Below are 22,083 nucleotides of genomic sequence, written 5' to 3'. Positions count from 1 at the left end.
TGCTCCTATTATTCCAGTTTGAAACAATACAAAACATTCAGATATTGTCTGGATTGGTTTTTGACTTCCGCAAATACAGTTTCTTCCTTCTTTTTTCCAAATGGCAGGGGCAAGTTATCAGCATTTGGGTCACCTTACCTTGAGCAAAAATGACTGACTGTAATGAACTCTAATGATAACCTCACTATTTAATTTGAACTATGTAAAAGGTACATTCCACTTTGTTTTCTTAGTAGAATATTAAACAGGAAGTAAACATCATGTAGAACAATGAATTCTCAGAAGAAAAAGATCGCACTGTTGTTTACAAAGATTGTACTGTGATCACTTTGGCATGAGATCACACAGGCATGATTCAGTCACTCCATTTTTTACTCCTTAAAGGAAGACAGTAAATGAGTTTCTATAATAACGTTAGAGTCGTCAGATTCACTGAAGGGAATCCGGCATAGGGTCTTCTAGAACTCATCAACATCAAGAGTATTTCAACTTCTTTTTCAAAGTTGTTTTTGCTTTGAATTTTAAAGAGGCAATATGTTTGTAAAGGAATGAAACCAGTCCATTAATAGCATATACACTTTTCAGATGCGAAAGATAGTGGGAGAATAAAATCCTCAAATTTCACTGCCAGTTTGAAGGCAATTGAATTTACATCAGCGTTACTAATGAATAACACACATGTTTATTTTCAGTGATAAACATCAAATGCATATTCCGTTATCTCACAAGATATTTAATAGCATAAAACATCCTAAATCTAAATTATTTCATTTCATATTATCCTAGTATTTTTAGAGGGGAATGTAATATTGAAAACTAAATTTAAAAGATGAAACTTCACTCTCCGCTATTTAACAGACTTGGGGAATGCAGGCAGTTATTAATCTGTAGGGGGCAGCATTGAGCACAGGGACTTGGTCAGTGCAGATGCTTAACAGATATTACACAGACAAAACGAGACTGGTTATTTATTCGTGCCTCAAGAAAATAATTAGGTTAACTGGTAGAGGCCACAGAGTCAGCAAGTTAAAGCACACCACTTAATGATTTGTGTCCCAAATTACTGCCTAAGAGTAAATGAGGATCTGCAGGCTGATCTCTGGCACAATGCTCTCTTTCAGTCTTCTGTCCCTGTGTTCTGGCAGGTGCAATCACTTACAGACTTTCCTTCCCACTTGTGAACTGGTGCTCTCTAGTGGCCGTGCGAGGCCTTAATGAACAGCCCGCTGGTCTACTTGGAGAATGAAACTCAAGACTCTCCTGCGAACCTCCCTTTTGGTGATGTACAATTCTATTAGTTTCACAAATGCATGGTGACAGGTATCCGCTGTCATAGCATCGTATGCAACAGTTCCAGTGCTCTTAAAATCCCTCCTCACTACCCCCAGGCAGCCTTTTACTGTTGCTGCAGTTCTACCTTTTTCAGAACGTCATCTAATTTGAATCATCCAGTACAATTCTATTTAGTTTATTTACTCATTCAGCTACAAAGGAGGTAGCTCTAGTAATTTATTTTGGTAACTTCCAAGTTTTAGAAATGATAACTAAAGCTGCTATAAAAATCAATGTAGGGAACCGGCAGTTAGTGTAATGGCTATGTCGCTGGACTCCCACGTAGTTGACCGCGGTTCGTGTCCCGGACCCGGTGGCTTAAAACTCACGCCGGGCGCGTGTGCGTGCGTGCCCAAGATCCCGAGAGGAGAATGGAGGAGAAGGGATTGCGGCGTGACCATCCCCCCTGGGGGGTGATTTCTCGCTTTCTGTCTCTATGTCTCTAAAAAATCAATGTGAAGAGGGCCAGCAGGTGGTGTGGAAGTTAAGGCATGGGTCTCCCTCATGGCTGACCATGGCTTAAGTCCCAGATCTGGCAGCTTGCTTTGTCACTTTCCCCTTCTTTCTTTCTGCTTCTCTCTGATCAAAAAAAAATTTTTTTAAGTAATAATAATAAATTATGAATCTTTAAAAACATCAATGTTCAGGTTTTGGTGTGGACATACGTTTTTAACTAATTTGGGTAAATACCAAGAATTGCAGCTGTCAGGTCATAAACTGTCTTCTCACAGCTCTACCACTTTGCATTCTCATCAGTCATAAATGACAGTCCTGTCCCTCTACATCCTTGACAGCATTTGGTATCGTTAGTGTTTTGATCTTTGGCTATAAAAAGATGTGTAATGGTATACCTTTGTTGTTTTAATTTGCAATTCCCTAATGACATATGATGTCCATTATCTTTTTATATTAATATACTTATTTTCCATCTTTATATGTTCGTTAATGAGGTGTCTATTCCCGTCTTTTTCCAAGGTTTTGATTGGATTGTTCAATTTCTTATTGTTAAGAGTTCTTTATATATTTTGAGTGACAGTTCTTTATATATATATACGTCTTTTGCAAATATTTTCTCTGTGGCTTATCTTGTTTCTTTTGACCATGTATATTTGAACCCAGAAGTTTTTAATTTTATTGTAGTCCAGTTTATCAGTTCTTTCTTTTATGGGTTATTCTTTTGGTCTTATATCTAAAGATTCATAGTTATACTCAAGGTCATCTAGGTTTTTTCTTTTTTTTGGGGGGGGGAGATTTTCACTATAGGGCGCATGTGCTCACCAGAAAGACAGATAGAGTCATAGAGACAGAAGGTGAGAAATCACCCCCCAGGGGGGATGGTCACGCCGCAATCCCTTCTCCTCCATTCTCCTCTCGGGATCTTGGGCACGCACGCACACTCACGGTGTGAGTTTTAAGCCACTGGGTCCGGGACGCGAACCGCGGTCGACTACGTGGGAGTCCAGTGACATAGCCATTCCGCTAATTGCTGATTCCCTCTAGTTTTTTTCTTATGTTACCTTCTAGGAGTTTTATAGTTTTGCATTTTATATCTAGGTCTATAATCCCTTTGGGTCCATTTTTTGGGGACAGGGTATATGTCTGTATCTTTTGTTTATTTTTTTAAACTTTTTCATGCATATGTTCAGTTCAGACTATATTTTCTCTATCATACTGCATTTGCTATTTTGTCAAAGATTGGTTTTCTCTATTTATGTGGGTTTATATCTGAGCTCTTTGTTCTTTTCCATTGATGTATTCACCTATTCCTTAGTCAGTACTAGATTGTTATGATTAGTGTAGCTTTATATAAAAGTAAGTCAATAACTTTATGTTAGCTCTCTGACTTTATTCTTTTTCAATATTTGGTTAGCTAGTCTTAGTCTTTTCCCTTCCCATGTAAGGTTTAAAATAAGTTTGTTAATATCCACAAAATAACTTGTTGGGATTTTAGTTGGGATAGCATTGAATCTATAGATCAAATTGGAAAAACTGACATCTTGACAACAATGAGTTTTGCTATTCATGAATATGGGCTATCTCTCCACTTATTTGATTCTTCATTGATTTCTTTCACCAGTTGTACAGTTTTCTTTATCTAGATCTTGTTTATATTTTGTTAGATTTATACTTAAGTATTTCATTTTTCAGAGTATCCATGTACATGGTAGTGTATTTTTAATTTCAAATTCCACTTGTTCATTGCTGCTGTATAGGAAGGTGCTTTACTTTTGTATAGTAATGAATCCTGCAACCTTGCTGTACTTGCTTATTGGTTCCAGTGTTTTCTATTTTTTATTGTTGATGTTTCCATGTAGATAATTATGGCACCTTCATGAAAGTTTTATTTCTTCTTTCTAAAATAGTTTATGAAAATAGTATTCCCTTATTTTTTGTCTTGTTTCATTAACTAGATCTTCAAGTATGATGTTAAAAAGGAGTTATGAAAGGGAATATGCTTACCTTTCTCCTGATCTTACCAAGAGAAATTCAAGTTTCTCACCATTAAATATGGTATTAGTTAAAAGTTTTATGAAGATGTCCTTTATCAAGCTGAAGAAATTTCTCTCTATATCTAGTTTGCTGAGAGTTTTTATTATGAACGAGAATTGAATTTTTGATAATTTTTCCTGAGAGGTGAATGGACATATGATGTGCATTATCTTTTAACACTTTCAGCCTGAGTGACTGTGTAAATTTTTGACAATTTTTCCTGAGAGGTGAAGGATACAGAATTTAACACTTTCAGCCTGAGTGACTGTGTAATTAGAACTACACATAAATTTACACAGAGTAAGAGTTGGATGTAATAGAGGTGAATTTCTACCAGGCCAATTCTAGTGATTAAGGAAGGCAGATATCACACGGTCGACTGTGTAGTTAAATCTTGGCTGTGGCAGCTTCAAAAACACTCCAAACTGGGGACAGTTGGTGGGATGGTGGTTAAGGTGCTGAACTCACATATGCTGACTGTGGTTAGAGTCCCAGACCTGGCAGCTTGCTCTCTCTCTCTCTCTTTCTCTTTCTCTGTTTCTCTTTGGTGAGTGCATGTATCCTATAACAAAATTGAAATCATAGCAATAAATAAAATAAAATTAAATAATTCTTAAAACAAAATAAAATACCACTCCAAACTCTAGTATCTGCATTCCCCAAATCCTATTGGGATGGAGAAATGAAAGAGAGATTGTTGCATTACCATGCCCCACTGAGTAGTGTTTTTTCTCTCTCTCCCCCTCTCTCACTCTTCTCTCTTTCTCTCTCTCTTGCAAGTTCCCTCTGACAAATTAAAAAAAAAAAAATGCAGCAGCAGCAACAGCAGCAAAACTTCCACCAACAATGATGTTGAAAGGAAAGTTTCTTGTGGGTGAAGTGTGAATGTTCTTGAATAGCAGCCAGCCATGAACCATCCAAAATTGAAACCTCCCCAAGTCAACCTCAATGAAAAGAAGCTAGAGTTGAGTAGACAGTAGAAAATGGGATATGGGAAGTGCGCTGTCTGAGGTACAATGACTTATAGGCAGGATTGCCAAAAGAGACAGCAGACCACCACAGAAAAGTTTCCTGAGGAGAAGAATTTCTGAAAAACTCATAGAAACAATCCAAAGGCAAAGAAAGCACTTGGTGTGGGGACACAAGAATTCCAATTGTCCAGGCTGGTAACATCTTCCCACATGTTCACCTCTATCCCTTCATTTCACCTCCACTCATTTCTGGGGACTGGGACTGAGAGAGATGCTGGAGAAGGAAGGAGCTCATGCAGAGCCCACTAAACTCACTGGCCCCTTTACTGGCTCCAGACTTTAGTAGAACCAACTCATGATGGGGAGAGGAGAGTGTTAAACTGGATGAAAGTTGACTTTAGATACTAGACTGAATTGAACTTTTTATTACCCTAAAAAGACAGGATAATATTCACTATTTGAGAGAGAATGGGAAAATTACAAGAATTGCCTATGATGCAGGAAACTATGCAGTTTGTTTCTACTTGTTGAATTAGTTATATACCCATTTGAGTTTTTAGCCTTGTTTAAACTTCAAAAACTGACTGGATTCACAAAAATATCTAACAAGATATTTCTTTCTAACTTTTCAGCTTTTTTTGGTAAATACAGTAACACAATTGCAATGTGGGGATTCAGATTCTTTTGTATATTTAAATAGTACTGAGACAACTTTGTTTTTATAAATCTCGATGACAGATAACAAGAATTACAAAAATTGTACAGTCAAATTAGCTTGACGGGGCAAATCCTACACATTTTCCAATATGCTGGTTTCTTATTTAAATATAAAAAGTCATTTATTGCAATGAATAAACAAAAATTTGTGGTAGTAGAGAAACTTCTCAACATGCTACAAATTTGATTCACTTTATCATTTCTATGCTAACCTTCTAAGAGATTTGACAACAGAACTCAGGATCTAGGAGTTACCAACATGCAGGGTTTTCTTTTTCTTTTTCTTTTCTTTTTTTCTTTCTTTTTGTCTTTTTTTTGAAAAATTTTTGTTATAGGACATATGCACTTGCCAGAGACAGAAAGAGAGAGTAAGAAATTAACCCTTCCCGGGAGAGGTGACCATGCCACAATTCCTTCTCCTCCAGTCTCCTCTTGGGATTTTGGGCATACGTGTACATGCACCTGGCCATGTGAGTTTCAAGCTGCTGGGTCCAGGACTCAAAACACAGACGGCCTTGTGGGAGTCCAATGATGTAACCATTGCGCTATCTACTGGTCCCAGTGATTTTTCTATTTGAGGCATAGATGGGCCTGTGTGTGTGTGTGTGTGTGTGTGTGTGTGTTGTTTGTCTTGTTTTGTTTTGGCTTTTGTTTTGATATTGTTGAGATCTATTTCTCTACCAGCAGATAATCAAAATTCTGGTAACTAGAGACAAGGTACTGAGTGCTATCCACTCCATGTTTCTTTTCTCTTATTCTATGTCAAGTTAATTGTACAAGATGCATGGCTCATGTGGCAATCCAGATTATTTATCACAGGACCTGAGTTCTTGCTAGTGTTGGGTTGGCTTAGCATTCTATTTACCAGGACTTTTGGGGAAAGTGGTAGTAAAAGATGCTGCTGTAAACCTTCAGAGTTCAAGGCACAGTCTCCCTGCCGCATTGTCTAACTGTAACCTAGGTGCAGCCTGTGTGGGTACCTGTTCTCTACCCACTGCTTCAATGTTTGAGAAATCGAAAGTGCAAAAGGAAGTTCTTAACTTCCAGTTCGTCAGGATAACAATCACATTCCTTTTTAGAACATCCTTTCTTAAGGGATTAGAACCCCCAAATCCAACAAAAGCAAGAACTTGAAAAAAATGAAGCAATTTTCTTCGTGTGAATTATTAGGTATAATAGTGTGGTGATAACATTCCAAAATTGAATCCCAATTCCATGCTTTCATTCACAAATTTGTGCGTCCTAGTTATGGCAAAGACAACAATGTCCATTGGTGAGGCAAATACCACATCTTGTAGAACTCAACTCCATACTTGCAAGGTGTTTTATGCCAGATGGTATCATAAATTGGATGTATTCTGAAAACATTTTTAATATCCTATCCAGTCAGTTACTTATGAGAAAACAAAATAACCTTTTTTTAAAAAAAATTTATTTAATTTTATTTATTATTATTATTTTTTAATTTGATGAGAGGGAGGGAGAAAAAGAAAGTGAGAAACCAAATTGCCAGGTCCAGGACTTGAACTGTGGTCAGTCATGCAGGAATCCAGCACTTCAATCACCATGCCACCTACCGGCCCCCAACAAAATAGCTACTATAAGCATGAGCTGTTGTCAATCTTTTATGTATCTATGTATGCATTTCTTTATTAAAACGTCAAATACAATATTATGTGGGAAACCATGACATGGATAAGACATTCTATAACTCTATGAATACTGATGCTGGCAGAAATACTGTATGCAGAGAAATAAAATCTTTTCCTAAAATATACGATTATTCCTATGAAGACAAAGCATCATCCAGTCCTTGCTGGAAGGGGCTTAAATAGTAGGTGTGCCCCATCAGGTGGCGGGCTAGCCTCTGTGGGAGAACATCCTTTGCTTGAGACCGCTCTTGACAAGTTGGTCAATTAGCAGAGATCACAGAAAAATCAACCTTGATGGTGGTGGAAGACCAGGTTATGGGCACCCTCCATCCCTCATATCCGGAACCATTTCACAGATGCCCATGTTTTTTCTTTTTTCTTTTTGGAGAGGTTTATGCTAGAGGGCACTTACGCTTGCCAGAAAGACAGAGACAGAGAGATAGAAAGCAAGAAATCGCCCCCTCCAGGGAGGATGACCACCCTGCAATCCCTTCTTCATTCTCCTCTCAGGATCTTGGGCACACACACACACACACACACACACACCTGACATGAATTTAAGCCACCGGGTCTGGGACTCAAACCGCAGTTGACTATGTGGGAGTCCAGTGACATAGCCATTATGCTAACTGCTGGTCCCCACAGATGCCCATTTAACAAGCTCCAAGGTGGCTGGAGAAGGACATTGACTGATGTCCACAGAATGCATGGCTTTGTCCACCTGATTATTAATAAATAACCCCCAAAGTCAAAAACACAGAGTGGAAAGATATATAGCAGGGAAGCAGTAACCAAAATAATGCTACTCTGTGATAATACTGAGCATAACTGTGATTTACTATCAAATTAAAGATAAATATGAAAATATCATTAGTTTGCCCCTCAAACTCCAACACCTACTTTCTACGCCTTAGTCTTTGCTTGGGAGACAACCTGTGGAGACTTTGACCTCTGGATTCTCCTTGCCTTTGGGCAATTGGTGCTCGGGAGGAGGAGGCAGAGTTCATGGCTCTGGGCCCCTCTCTCTGAAGCCAGGACTGGCTGTGCTCTTTCAGGGGCCACTCACTCTGTTTAGATCTCTTTCCTCAGTCTTCTGCCACATCAGTGAAGTCTGAGTCAATGACTAAAAGCACTGGGTCTCTATTCTAGGTTTGCCGTAGTGGCTAGAGATTTGGGGATCAGTTGTAAACGATCTCAATTTATAAAATTAGTATTTCCAGAATTGTATTATTCTTTTTAGTTTGGGCTTAAGTGACACTTTTGGAGTGATAAAAAAAGTTCTAACACTGGGCCTTGGTGATGGTTAGAAAGCTCTGTAACTTCGGTAAAACCATTCAATAACACATGTACTTACAATAGGTAAATATAATGGTATATAAATTAGACTTCATTAAAGCTGAGGAAAAATATATCTAAAATTTCTGCCTTGCCTCAGGTATATTGGGCACTGCTTTCAAATGTCAAAAAAAGTAATTGGAATTATTTTCCCCCTAAATCCTTCCCTGATTTTATTTTTATTATTATTTGTATTTTAGACAACTTTTAGAATGACAAAAAAAGCTAACATTTCTCTTTATTTTTCAAATTATATTATTAATCATTAGCATGATTTATAATCAATGTTATTTTAGGAGAAGGGACTTAGTTGCTAGACAACTACAAGTTATTATATTAAATTAAATGATAATAAACTAGAGAGTGTAATTCAAAAGTCACATGAATATATAGGCTAAAACACAATGCCACTACATATTATAATATTTACCTCAATTCTGAAGGGATCTAGTTCCACTGTCTGTCTTTAGGAGTATACCAGGAGAAAATGTTTATAACACCAAATAAACTTTTGAATTCAGTATGTGGTGGGGTGTTGAGAAATTATGTGTTAGCTAGGTAATGGAAAATAAAGTTAAAAAAACCAAAACTGAAAAAACATTTCCTCTGAGGTTTTCACTAATTTGTGAAACTGTGAATCTTTGGAGGTACCCTGAAAGGACAGTTTGAGAAGACTGTCCAACTAGTAGCTGGTTTATTATTCTTTTCTTATTATAGGTGTTTCTTTTAAAAATACACATAGACACACACACCTCCACTCACACTGAAGATGCAAGATGAAGAAAGGTATATGACATTGAATAAACAGTGGAAGAGGAGTTCCACCCAAACACATCAACTTAAATTTAAAGGTATGAAATTCAGTTGTATTTCCAGTATTCTGCTTTATTCTGTTCCTGAGCTGTTTCATTTTGTTTTTATTTACTTCTGTGATGCACCCATCTCTGTCCCTTTCTGTCTCTCTGTGTCTCTCTTTCCTTGTTTTCTAATAATAATAATGATGATGATTTTAAAATAACCATCGCTCTAATCATGTTTGATAAACCAATTGCAGGCACTGTCCAGAGTGCTTCATCTATTTTCTTTCATTTGATATTACAGAATTCTTATGAGGTAGTCACTTTGTCTTTCATTTATCAATGTGACATCAATGTTCATTTGCTTCTAAAGTAATACTTTGTCTGGTATAATTTCTTACAGGTATTCTCAGTCAGTATACACTTTCCATTAGAATTAAGAGTTTAAAACTGATGAATATTAATTCATTACTATTCATAAAATATGACTTCATTTATTTATTTTTTAGTTTGGTATAGGGAGCATGTACTCACTGGAGAGAGAGAGAGAGAGAGAGAGAAGGAAATTGGCAACACGCCCCTGGGGATATGGCCATGCAATCTCTGCTCTACCATTCTCCTCCCAGGATTTTGGACTCATGCATTTGGTGTGCTTTTCAAGCCACTGAGTCTGGAAGCAAACTGCAAAGTTGTGGGATCCAACACCTTTATCACCATGCCACCTGCCAACCCTAAAATACATTTTAATACTAATTTTTATTCAACCTGTCAAAAACTTTAAAATACTAAATTTGTTGACCTAAAGTTAAATTGTACAACAACGACCAACATTTTACTTTACTACCCAAGCATGCACGCCCTTCATAGCCAATGCCAATCCATTCTGCCCTTTTAACGTACTGTGACAAAAACAGGCAAATATTGCAGAAATAAAAGACACAAATTATCTCAATTATAGGGCCTACCTCTCCAGTGCTATTATTTTCTAAATATTTATTTTGATCTTATTAATGAATATTTTTTGAAGCAGTATCATTAAGAATGCACTTTTCCCACATGGGTCCAGTTGCATTATTACCATGCCATTAACTGGCCCATATTTTTAATTTTGTGTGTGAGAAAAAAAAAAAGCAACAACAACAAAACTTGTGTTTCAACTTTTGTAAGTGAAATTATGCCATCTCTTTACAGGAGAAAACACAGGGTAGTGAAAATATTTATGGGACCAGCAATTAGCGTAATGGCTATGACGCTGGACTCCCACGTAGTCGACTGCAGTTCGCGTCCTGGACCTGGTGGCTTAAAACTCACGACGGGCGCATGTGCATGTGTGCCCAAGAGCCCAAGAGGAGAATGGAGGAGAAGGGATTGTGGCATGGCCATCCCCCCTGGGGGGTGATTTCTCGCTTTCTGTCTCTCTGTCTCTCTCTGTCTGTCTGGCGAGTGCACGCGCCCTCAAAAAAAAAAAAAAAAAGAAAGTATGATTTTTTTTCTGTTATTGTGACCATGTATTTAAAACATTTAGCTATTTATATTTTTAATTGAAACATAGTAATTGCACATATATATGAGTACACTGTGATTTTTCCTATAAATGTAATACATGACAATCAAATGGAAATAATCAGAATATGCATTATCTTCAACAGTCATCATTATTTTGTGTTGAGAACATTCAAAGTCTTCTTCTTCTGCTATTTTGAATATAATAAATTGTTATTAACTACGTTACCCTACTGTGCTATAGACTGTTAGAACTTATTGCTCTTATTTAACTAATTTTGTATCTGTTAAGTAACATCTCCTTACTCTTCCTCTCTACTCATCCTTCCCCAACTATAGTAATCACTATTCTACTCTCATTATGAGGTCAACTTTTTTGGTTTTCAACATAGGAATAAGAACACATAATTTTTCTTTTTTTGTGCCTGGTTTATCTCACATTACATAATGTCCTCCAGACTTGTCTATGTTGTCTCAAGTGAGAGGAGTTCATGCTCTGGAATGGCTGAACAGTATTCCATGATACACACACACACACATACACGCGCATTTTCTATATCTGTTTGTCTATTAATGATGAGTCCTTAGGTATATTCCATATCTTGCCTATTGTAAATAACTCGGTAATAAACACTGGAGTGCGAATATGTCTTTAACATATTTATTTCTTTTCCTTTGGATACACACCCAGTAGTAAAATTACTGGTTCATAAAGCAGTTCTATTTTTAGCGTTTTGAGAAAACTTCATAGTGTTTTCCACAATGGCTATACTAATCTACATTCGCATCTACATTTCACCATCATTTGTAATTTTTTATATTTTTCATAATAATCTTTCTAACTTGGGTAAGATGATATTTCATTTGATTTAGATTTCCGTTTCTCCAAAGATTAATGGTGCTCAGCACCTTTTCATGCTTCTTGGTCATTTGCTTGTCTTCATTTGAGATCATTTACTCATTTAAAAATCAAATGATTTGCTTTTTGCTGCTGAGTTGAGTCCCTTAAACATTTTGTCAAATATTTAATCACATTCTGTAGGCACCCTATTCACTCATTGATTGTTTCCTTTGCTATATGGGAGCTTTTTCGTTTGATATAATCCTATTTGTCTATTTTTGCTTTTGTGATCAATGCTTTTGTTGAGGTCTCATTCAAAACCTTTTTGAACTATCTTCCATATCCTTTCTGTTACTGTTTTTGATAATTATTTGTCAAACTTTAAAATTAAATACATAAAATTTTTAATATATGTGCTTGATTTCTGGGAATTTATTGGTCATCATTGTTAATACATCAAAAAATTCAAATTATCTGGAAACTCAGGGTATTTATTAAACAAATCTGATCAATATTATTTTACTATTTTTGTCAGTGTTCTGAAAAGATAAAAGTTACTTCTCTTGGACCAGCAGTTAGCGTAATGGCTATGTCTCTGGACTCTCACGTAGTTGACCGTGGTTTGAGTCCCAGACCTGGTGGCTTAAACTCATTCTGGGCGCATGTGCATGTGTGCCCAAGATCCCAAGAGGAGAATGGAGGAGAAGGGATTGCGGTGTGGCCATCCCCCTGGGGGGGGTGATTTCTCGCTTTCTGTCTCTCTGTCTGTCTGTCTGGCGAGCACACATGCCCTATAGCAAAAAAAAAACTCTCAAAAAAAAGGTACTTCTCTTTGTGAACTACTTCTATAAGATACTTGTCTACATGGTTTATCGTGTTCTTTTTTACTAGAGATTGGCAACTTCAAATGTAGTTTCCTTATTTGCTAGGATTTAAAGTGTATTTGGAATATAAATTTCAATATTAATGACTCAGTTTACTGACGGAACACTATGAATAATCACAGCTAAGAGGAGTGATTTTTATCAATCATTATGATGTATTTGCAAAAATTACCTTTCATAAGGACATACACTCTTCCACAAAGTACACATGTTCATTTATTGAGTATAAGCTAATTATTCACATAATTCTATAAGTCTATCCTCAACAGATCTAAATTCTCTTGAAAGTGGTTAAAAAATAACATTTTATAAACTTGAGGCACTAGAAGAGACTGTCTACTAGTGATAACGGTTTCTTTGTTAATAATCACTGAATGAACATTCTTATCTTGATCTTGGAAGTGTATATGTATCAATTTTTTTGAGTTTTTTTATTATTATCATCATAATCTTCTTTATATTACATTGGATTACATATAACTTTACAGTGTATTACATTGCTTTTTCAAAAGGGAATGCCATACATGTCAGTCAGTACAGAGACATTAATCTCCCCGCTTCAACATTCAATATCTTTTCTATGTTTTCCCCAATAATTATTATTATTATTCTAATTATTTTTAAAACAGTCAATTGCTATTTCTCATTTTGCTTGTAAAAATACTTTGCCCACCATGAAATACTTCTCAGACCAATCCAGTTGAGAATACTATACATGTCAACATCAACAGTTAATAAGCCCTATCTGTTTCTCACTAATGTCCTGCCTCTCTATTGTTCACTTGCTATCTTTCTCTATCATCTTCTCTTCACTTCCCCCATTTATGTATCAATATTAAAACAGTTCTTATTCTTAAAGGATTTACCATCTAGTAAGAAGCTGAAACATCATTGTTTGAATTACAAAGGATTTAAAAAAATTTTTTCAGGTTAAAAATAGCAAGTTATTTAAAACAATGTTTAGTTCATATTTGTATTACATCCCTTGTGTGTAAAACAAGTTCAAATGACTTTTGAATATTATATTAAAGTTAATTATTAGTTAAAAGATAATTATGAGAATGTATGTGTATATATACACACACACACACATATATATATAAATATATTTCTGTACATGGTGTGTGTGTCTGGATAATTATTAGGTATATAGATCAAAAATTTTTCCTACTAGTTAATAGTGTCAAATATTAGCAATTTCTTAAAATTAGATATAACATGTATCATAGCTTCTAGTCATTCAAAGTACTATCATTAAATTAAAAAACTTTTCTGTTTACTTAGCCTTCATGCTTTTGAACATCTAGTATCTTTTGAAAGTCAAAGCTGATATCCTGTAAAAATCCTATGAGTGCAATTACTATTCGGTTTCAGAAGCATACTTTTCTAAGCTAATTTGTGTGATTAATCTCTCACATCATTCAGAGACATTGCGCTGGTATAGAATCTCACTGGGAATATCTGGAACAGTAAATGGGATTCTTGCTTTGACTTTGATCTCCTTGATCCTGTTGGGTAAGTTAGATCTAACTAAATAAAACTATGAAATATGTTTTTCTCTTGTGAAACTTTTTATAGTTTTTCATTTATTCTTCACTACACTAATCAAGATTTAATAAGAAGCTATTACATTTAAAGATCTGTATCACTCTCCACACTGCTATGGCCAATATGGAATCAAATAAAATAAGTATTTTTATCCTCAAGTGGTACAAAGTCACATAGACAAAGAAGAGTCTGTGTGTGTGTGTGTGTGTGTGTGAGTGCATGTATGTGCTCATGCATCTATTTCTGTATTATTTTTAGGTATTTTTGAGTAGATTGGCTTTCTTTCTTTCTTTCTTTCTCCTTTTTTTTTTTTATAGAGAATTTATTTTGCAATAGGGCACATGCGCTCACCAGAGAGACAAAGAGACAGAAAGGTAGAAATCACCCACTAGGGGTTTGGCTACACCACAATCTCCTCTCCTCCATTCTCCTCTCAGGAATTTGGGCACACACACACACATATGCCTGGCATGAGATTTAGTCTGCCAGGTCTGGAACTTGTAATGCAGTTGACTACATGGGGTCCAGCAACATAACCCGTGGTGCAATCTCCTGATTCCAGCTTTTATTTTTCTTTAAAATACTATTACACATTATATCTAAGGTTACATTTAGTTTGGTCTTATATTTGTCAGAAATATTTATATATTTACTCAACAACTAAAATATTCAAGTCTTATTACAAATTTCCCAAATTTAAAAAAACAATAGTCATGGTGAAGAATCTCATATACTAGTGGGAGAAACAACTGTTAAATCACTATGGTGCTAAATGCAGTACCAGAGGTTTCAGCAAAATAATTAAGAAAGTGGAAAGAGATTATACTTCCTACAACAAAAACTTTATTTGCTGTTATATCACCAGTTCTTAAGACAATGCCTGGCATAGAATATCCCTTTATCAAATATGTGCTCTAAAAATAAATGAATTAACTCAAAATTATTGTCAAATAGACATGAAAATTTTAAAAAAAGATTCCAATTATCTCTTCAATTATTTCTTGTTCTGGTGATCAGAATCATCCCAAAGAATTTGTTTCTGAGTCATTGCATAAAGGATATTTACTTAACCTTAAAATAATTCTGTGTTTGGAACAAGCACACGGTGTAATAGTTACGTTGCTGGACTTCCACATAGTCTACAGCAGTTTGAGTCCTGGACCTGGTGGCTCAAAACTCAACACTGGGCACATGTGTGCACATGCCCAAAACCCCAAAAGGAGAATAGAGAAGAAAGGATAGCGGTGTGGCCATCCCCCATGGGATGATTTCTGGCTTTCTGTCCCTCTGTTTCTGTCTCTCTGTTGAGCACACATGCCTTGTTGCAAAAATCTCTCTCTAGCAGAAGAAAAAAAACTACTACTACTACTACTAAATAATTTTGTTATCAAGTTTCTCAGGGAGTGTTGCTAAAATGCCAAAAAAGAAATAATTCAAATGTTACCCAGCATGATGATATTGGAAACCTAAAAGTGAATAATGGCACAAGAAGAAATATAAATAATGACATAAGCCACTGCATTTCAAAATCTGCAGACCAGGGAGGTATGTCTCAAAGCTTTGACCTGTACTAGTTGTACTCTTTTGGACTCTCTTGCTTTAAAAATCCTATTGAACAGTATACAGTAGATTACATCGACAAATGAAAGTTGATATAAATTTACTTTTTACCCAAAATTTGATTCTTTTTTTTTTTTTTGAGTTTGTGGAGAACTGTAAAGAGAAAATAAAAAAATGGGTTCTGTCCTCAGGAATTTAAGTCAAGTTGAGGCACATAAATATAGAAAGTGAATTATTATTAAAAGAAAATGTGGGGGCCGGCAGATGGTGTAATGGTTACATTGCTGGACTCTCACCTGGCCAATAACAGTTTGAGTTTGGAATCTGGTGACTTTAAAATCACACCGGGCACCTGTGTGTACATGCCCAAGATCCCAAGAGGAGAGTGAAGGAGAAGGGGTTGCAGCGTGGCCGTCCCATGGGGGAGTGATTTCTCACTTTCCCTCTCAAAGCTCTGGCCTATACTAGTTTGAATCTTTTGGACTGTCTCTGTCCCTCTCTCTTCACCAACCACATGTGGCCTAAGCCAAAAAAGCCTCTCCAAAAAGAAAAAAGAAAGAAAGAAGGAAAGTATGTAAATAACCTTTGTTTTTTGTCATGTTATTTATTTTGATATATGAAATGGATAAAAGTCACGTCTGACTAATTGTGGACTACAATAGTTTAGAAATTTAAATCATGCAGAATTTTGAAAAACATTTCCTTCAACTTTGACTTCTTTTAACTTTTTTTGGGGGAGGGGAGGTTTTTGCTATAGGGTGTGTGCGCTCGCCAGAAAGACAGAGAGAGACAGAGAGATAGAAAGCGAGAAATCAACCCCCATGGGAGATGGCCACGCCACAATCCCTTCTCCTCCATTCTCCTCTCGGGATCTTGGGCATGCACACACCCACTCCCGGCGTGAGTTGAAGCCACTTGGTTCAGGACTCGAACTGCGGTCAACTACATGGGAATTCAGCGACATAGCCATTATGCTAACTTCTGGTCCCTCTTTTAACTTTCTTCATAAAATATTTTTACCAGAGAAAGAGAGGGAGAAAATGAGAAAGTAAGCTGCCAGGTCCAGGACTCAAACCACAATCAACCACATGGAAGTCCAGTGCATCAGCACCATGCCATCTGTCAGCCCAATCACTATACATCTTTGCAGCATACAAAATGTTTTTTCCCAACATGAACACAATGCATATTGGTCAAGTCATAGATGTTACCATGTATGTTATCATTGGCAGATAATTTTTCATTTTCGTTTCTGTTAAATATTTAAAAAACTTTTTAATGCTTAATTCTTGGAGAATTTGTATGTTTATTTTATTGTATGATAATAAGATACGATATATGATATAAATGGCCAAGTAAATTTATGTTAAAATTATTTATCATAGAATTTTCCTCTAATCTGGTTTGTGTTGTATCATATATGAAACCTTCATACGTTTTATAGTCAACTTATGTTTTTTTTTAGAGAGAGATTTTTTTCCTATAGGGCATGTGCACTTTCCTCAGACACAGAGAGAGGCAGAGAGAGAGAAAATGAGAAATCACCCCCCTCCCTTTGGGGATAGCTACATCACAATCCCTTTTCTTCCATTATCTCAGGATTTGGGGCATGGACAATGTGAGTTTCAACACAATTCTAGTGTGAGTTTCAAGCTGCTGAGTCTGGGATTTGAACAGTGATTAGCCATCTGGGAGGCCAGTGCCTTAACCACTATGCCATGTACTGGCCCTTATGGTCTACTTCTTGATGTTATGTTCTTTCAAATTATCTGTCTGTTTACATTTATAAAATCTAAACCACTTGAAATATTGTAGCTTTCCCATGTATTTTATGGTTTGACAATGTGTAATGTCTGTCATTATGATGGGCATCATTGTAATGGGGCCTTTTCAAAGATAAGGTAGCTTTGTAGGTAAAAATGCAATTGTTTGCATTAACCACTCATTAAGTAAATAAATAAATTACTCCCCATTCTTCCTCCTCCTAGTGCCTTGATTCAGTATCTACCCTGCTTAGATACAAAATTTTAAAACTCATTATAAAAAATGAATATTGTTATGATGGCAATAGTAGCCAAAGTGATCTACAGATTCAAAGAAATCCTTACCAAAATTCAAATGGACTTTTTTTTGCAGAAATGGACAAGCTGGTTCTAAAATCTGCACCGAATTTCTAGAGATCCTGAGTAGTAAAAACTTTAAGAACAGGCCCAACACTGAGGCCTGGAAGTTAAGGCAACCGGATCTCTCATGATCAACTTCATGGTTCAAATTCTGGCCCTGGTGGCTTGAAAAATATGCTGAGCATATGAATGTGTGTACCCCAGATCCTAAAAGAGTGGAGAGGTACAGGGGAGAGGCTAACTTCATGGTTCTAATTCTGGCCCTGATGGCTTGAGAAATATGCTGAGCATGTGAATGCGTGTACCCCAAATCCTGAAGGAGTGGAGAGATAAAGGGGAGATTATGGCATGACAATGCCCCCTTGAAGGGGGTGCTTCCTCTATCTCCCTTTCTTTCTCTCTGTCTTTATCTCTGGCAAGTATATGCTCCCTGTGGCAAATTAAAAATTAAATAAATAAAATAAAAAGAGCAATAAATTGGAAGACTCACGATTTCAAATGTCAAAACTTACTACAAAGTTATGGTAATCAAAACAGGGTGACACTGGTTTTAAGATATATAGAGCAATGGAATAGTATTGAAAGTCTTGAAACAGAGAAAAGATACAGGGAGAATAGGGAGGACCAAGCCTTTTGGCTTGGGCTCATCAGGGACACCCACCCAGACTGCTGTGGGGGAGCAAGGGCTACTCCAGCCCATGCATTGTGTAAAGTCTCTCATCTTATCTTCTACCTCTGTAGCTCCATCTCCATCTACGTTGGGAGCTGAAAGGTTTGAGTACACAAGAATCAAACACAGTAAGACAGAAGACTCTGGAGGAATTTGCACTCTACACCCCCGCAGCAGTAAAAGGAGAGAAACTCTCTTCTGAAATCATGACCCGCAAACTCCTACCCATAAATTACACACTCCTCCCACAGTAGAGGAGGGAAACTGGCACAGAGCGAATGCACACCATAGGGAAGCTTACGAGCACTCATACAGAAACATACTCCATAGGATAGGAAGAATTGAGTATATTACCAGAAGACTACAAATCAAAGGAGACCCTCAAGAAATAAGAGAAAACCAGGAAATACCTCCTCCACAAGGGAACATAATAACTCCTCATCAACAATGGATAAAACATAAGAGACTGTAGAAATGTCAGAAAAAGAATTCAGAATATCCATTGTAACAAAACTCAATGTGATGCAAGAACCAACCAATTCCAAAAATGAGAAAATCCTTCCATGACTTGAGATAGGAACTCCAGAAAGAGGAATCTTGAGAAAGAATCAAACAGAACTTCTGGTAATGAAGAATTAAATGCAGGAAATTGAAACCAACAGATGGTATAATGATTATGTTGCTGGTCTCCCACATAGTCAGCTGTGGTTTGAATCCCAGACAGAGTAGTTTAAAATTCATGCCAGGCACATGTGTGTGCATGCCCAAACTCCCTAGAGGAGAATGGAGGAGAAGGGATTGCAGTGTGGCCATTCACCCTGGGGAGTTACTTCTTGCTTTCTGTCCCTCTGTCTCTGTCTTTCCTGTGAGCGCACACACACCCTATAGCAAAAATCTAAAAAAAAAAAAAAAAAAAATTCAGGAAATCAAAACCTCCCCTTGAAAGTATCAACAGCAGATTAGACCATGCAGAAGAAAGAATTTCTGACCTTGAAGACAAAACCTCTGATTTAATCCAAGCAACTAAAAACAGAAGAGTAACACTTAAAAACCAGGACGATGTATGAAAAATCCGAGACACCCTTAAACAGTCAAAGAGCCACATAATGTGTATTCCAGAGGCTAAGAGACCGGTAAAGACATGGAAAATCTCTTCCGTGATATATTAGCTGAAAACTGCAATTTTAGAAAGGCATACAGACATCCAAACCCAGGAAATACAAAAGACACCAAATATAAGAAGATCCTCTCCAAGGGATATCATAGCCAATTTGGTAAAGATCAAAGTTAAAGACGGTATTCTAAAAATGGCAAGAAAGAAATGCCAAGTTACTTACAAAGATTGTTACAGTAGACTAACATCAGACTTCTCGATTGAAACAATACAGGTGAGGAGAAATGGGAAAATATATTTAAAATGCTGAAAGAAAAACAAGTTTTGCCAAGAGTACTTTACCTGGCAAGATTGTCTTTCAAATGGGAAAAACAAATAAAATCGTTCCCAGATAAACAAATGCTGAAAGAACTTGCCAAAACTCAATCAGCTCTTCAGCAAATATTTAAGGAAATATTACACCAAGAAAATTAAGGGGAAATAAAAAAATAAGTAAGAGAACACAAAACATCAAGAAAAAAAGGAAAGTTTACACATACCATTAATAACATTGAATATCAGGATTAGATATTCCTACTAAGGAACCAGCAGTTGGCATAATGAGTATGTTGCTGGATTTCCATGTAGTTGAGCACGGTTCGAGTCCCTGACCCTGTGGCTTAAACTCATACCAGGTGTGTGTGCGTGCATGCCCAAGATCCTGAGAGGAGAATGGAGGAGAAGGGATTGCGACGTGGCCATCCCCTCCAGGGGTGATTTCTCGCTTTCTGTCTCTCTGTTTTTCTGGAGAGCACATGTGCCCTATAGCAAAAATCTCTAAAAAAAAAAACTCTACTAAAAGGCAAAAATGCAGATTCAACTATTCTACACATAAGCGAGTTTGAGTACAAATTCACCAGTTATGTGACGGACAGTTGTCTCCACAGGTTTCAATTTATGTATCTATTATAGCCAGTACTCATTATATGAAACTAGATCACAGGAAAAGCCCAAAACGTTACAAGTAGCTGAAGTTTTCTTTGGAATGAATTTAAAGAAAGTCAAAACCGGGACCAGCAGTTAGCGTAATGGCTATGTCATTGGACTTCCATGTAGTCGACTGCGGTTCGAGTTCCGGACCCGGTGGCTTAAACTCACGCTGGGCTCGTGTGCGTGCATGCCCAAGATCCCGAGAGGAGAATGGAGGAGAAGGGATTGCGGCGTGACCATCCCCCCTGGGGGGTGATTTCTCGCTTTCTGTCTTTCTGTCTCTCTCTGTCTGTCTGGCGAGCGCACGCGCCCTATAGCAAAAAAAAAAAAAAAAACCTCTCCAAAACAAACAAACAAACAAACAAAAACTAGAAAGTCAAAACCAAGAATGTTGTAAAACCTATAAGCCACCAAATCACTGTTTTTATCGTGTCTTCACATTTAAACATCTCTTTTCAGTTTTATCTTTGCCTTTTTGAGGACTTATCCTTGTGGGAGATGCTCTATCTCTTTCATTCTCTTTTTTTCACTTATACAAGAAATAAATAAATAAACTTTAAAAAGGTAAAGACATTTTTCATCAAAAGAAATTATCAGGAAACCAAAAGGATAGGACACCAAATGAGAAAAACTCTTTGCAAATCATATGTCAGATAGTGGTCTAGTATCCAGAATATATAAACGAATCTCATAATGCAGAAGCAAAACAAAATGAAACAAAGCAAAAATCAAACAACCTAACTTTAAAATGCCAAAAGACATGAACAGGCATTTCTTCAAAAAAACTCTACTTCAAAGAAACAAGCGCATGAAAAGATGCTTACTACGCATGATTAGTCATCAGGGAAAGCAAAACTACTGTGGGAAACCTCTTCTCAGTGACTAGGGTGACTACAATCGAACAAAAGGGGAAGTGTTGGTGAGGATGTGGAGAAATTGCTCATACATCACTGGAAAACGGTTCGGTAGTTCCTCAAAGAGTTATACAGAATGTTGTAAGACCCAATTCAGCTCTTACGAACTTACCCTAGGGAATGGAAACATACGTCCATATAAGAACTTATACATGGACCTTCATGGTAGCAGAATTAATAATAGTCCAAAAGTGTCGATCAGCTAATAAATGAACAAAATGTGCTACCCATATTTATTAGAAAATTTTATGGAGACAAGAGATTGTCATGGGCTGCAGGTTAAAATTGTTTTATTGGCCTGCATGTCTACATAAACTTCACTTTCCCTCAGTATTATGCCCAAAGTCTCAATATTTGCCAGTAGGAAGGCCTAAATTTATTATTATTTTTAAAGTTTTTGCCATAGGATGCATACACTCACTGGAGAAACAGTGAGAGGGAAAGTGAGAAATCACCCCCAGGGAGATGGGTATGCCTCAGTCCCTTCGCTTCCATTCGCCTCCTGAGATTTTGGACATGCACACACACATACCTGGAGTGATTTTCAAGCCACCAGATCAGAGACTCAAATTGCAGTTGGTCATACGGAAGTCCAGCACCTTAACTACCATGCCACTTGCTGGCTCAGTGCCTAAATTTATTATTTATTTATTTATTTATTTA

At 36.8% G+C, this 22,083-nt stretch overlaps 1 protein-coding gene and 1 pseudogene across 2 annotated transcripts in view; one reads left to right on the top strand and one right to left on the bottom strand.

The window, feature by feature from the left end:
• Window positions 1-6,453, bottom strand: part of LOC102496615 (histidine protein methyltransferase 1 homolog) — a 17,982-nt pseudogene extending 11,529 nt beyond the window's left edge.
• Window positions 6,454-9,154: 2,701 nt separating this feature from the next.
• KLRF1 (killer cell lectin like receptor F1) overlaps window positions 9,155-22,083 on the top strand; it is a 17,040-nt gene continuing 4,111 nt past the window's right edge. Inside the window, exons 1-3 of one of the 2 annotated variants that reach the window (XM_027776562.1) lie at window positions 9,155-9,348; window positions 13,948-14,037; window positions 15,463-15,615. In XM_027776562.1, the coding sequence (XP_027632363.1) occupies window positions 9,267-9,348; window positions 13,948-14,037; window positions 15,463-15,615 (325 nt within the window). In that variant the 5' untranslated portion in view covers window positions 9,155-9,266. The remainder of the gene's footprint in view (window positions 9,349-13,947; window positions 14,038-15,462; window positions 15,616-22,083) is intronic. The other variant, XM_027776564.1, reaches the window with a different exon arrangement.

Source organism: Tupaia chinensis, unplaced genomic scaffold, assembly GCF_000334495.1.
Source record: "Tupaia chinensis unplaced genomic scaffold, TupChi_1.0 Scaffold000058_1, whole genome shotgun sequence".
Lineage (NCBI taxonomy): Eukaryota > Metazoa > Chordata > Mammalia > Scandentia > Tupaiidae > Tupaia > Tupaia belangeri.
Note: the sequence above shows the minus strand (reverse complement) of the source record. Positions and strands in the feature narration are given on the sequence as shown.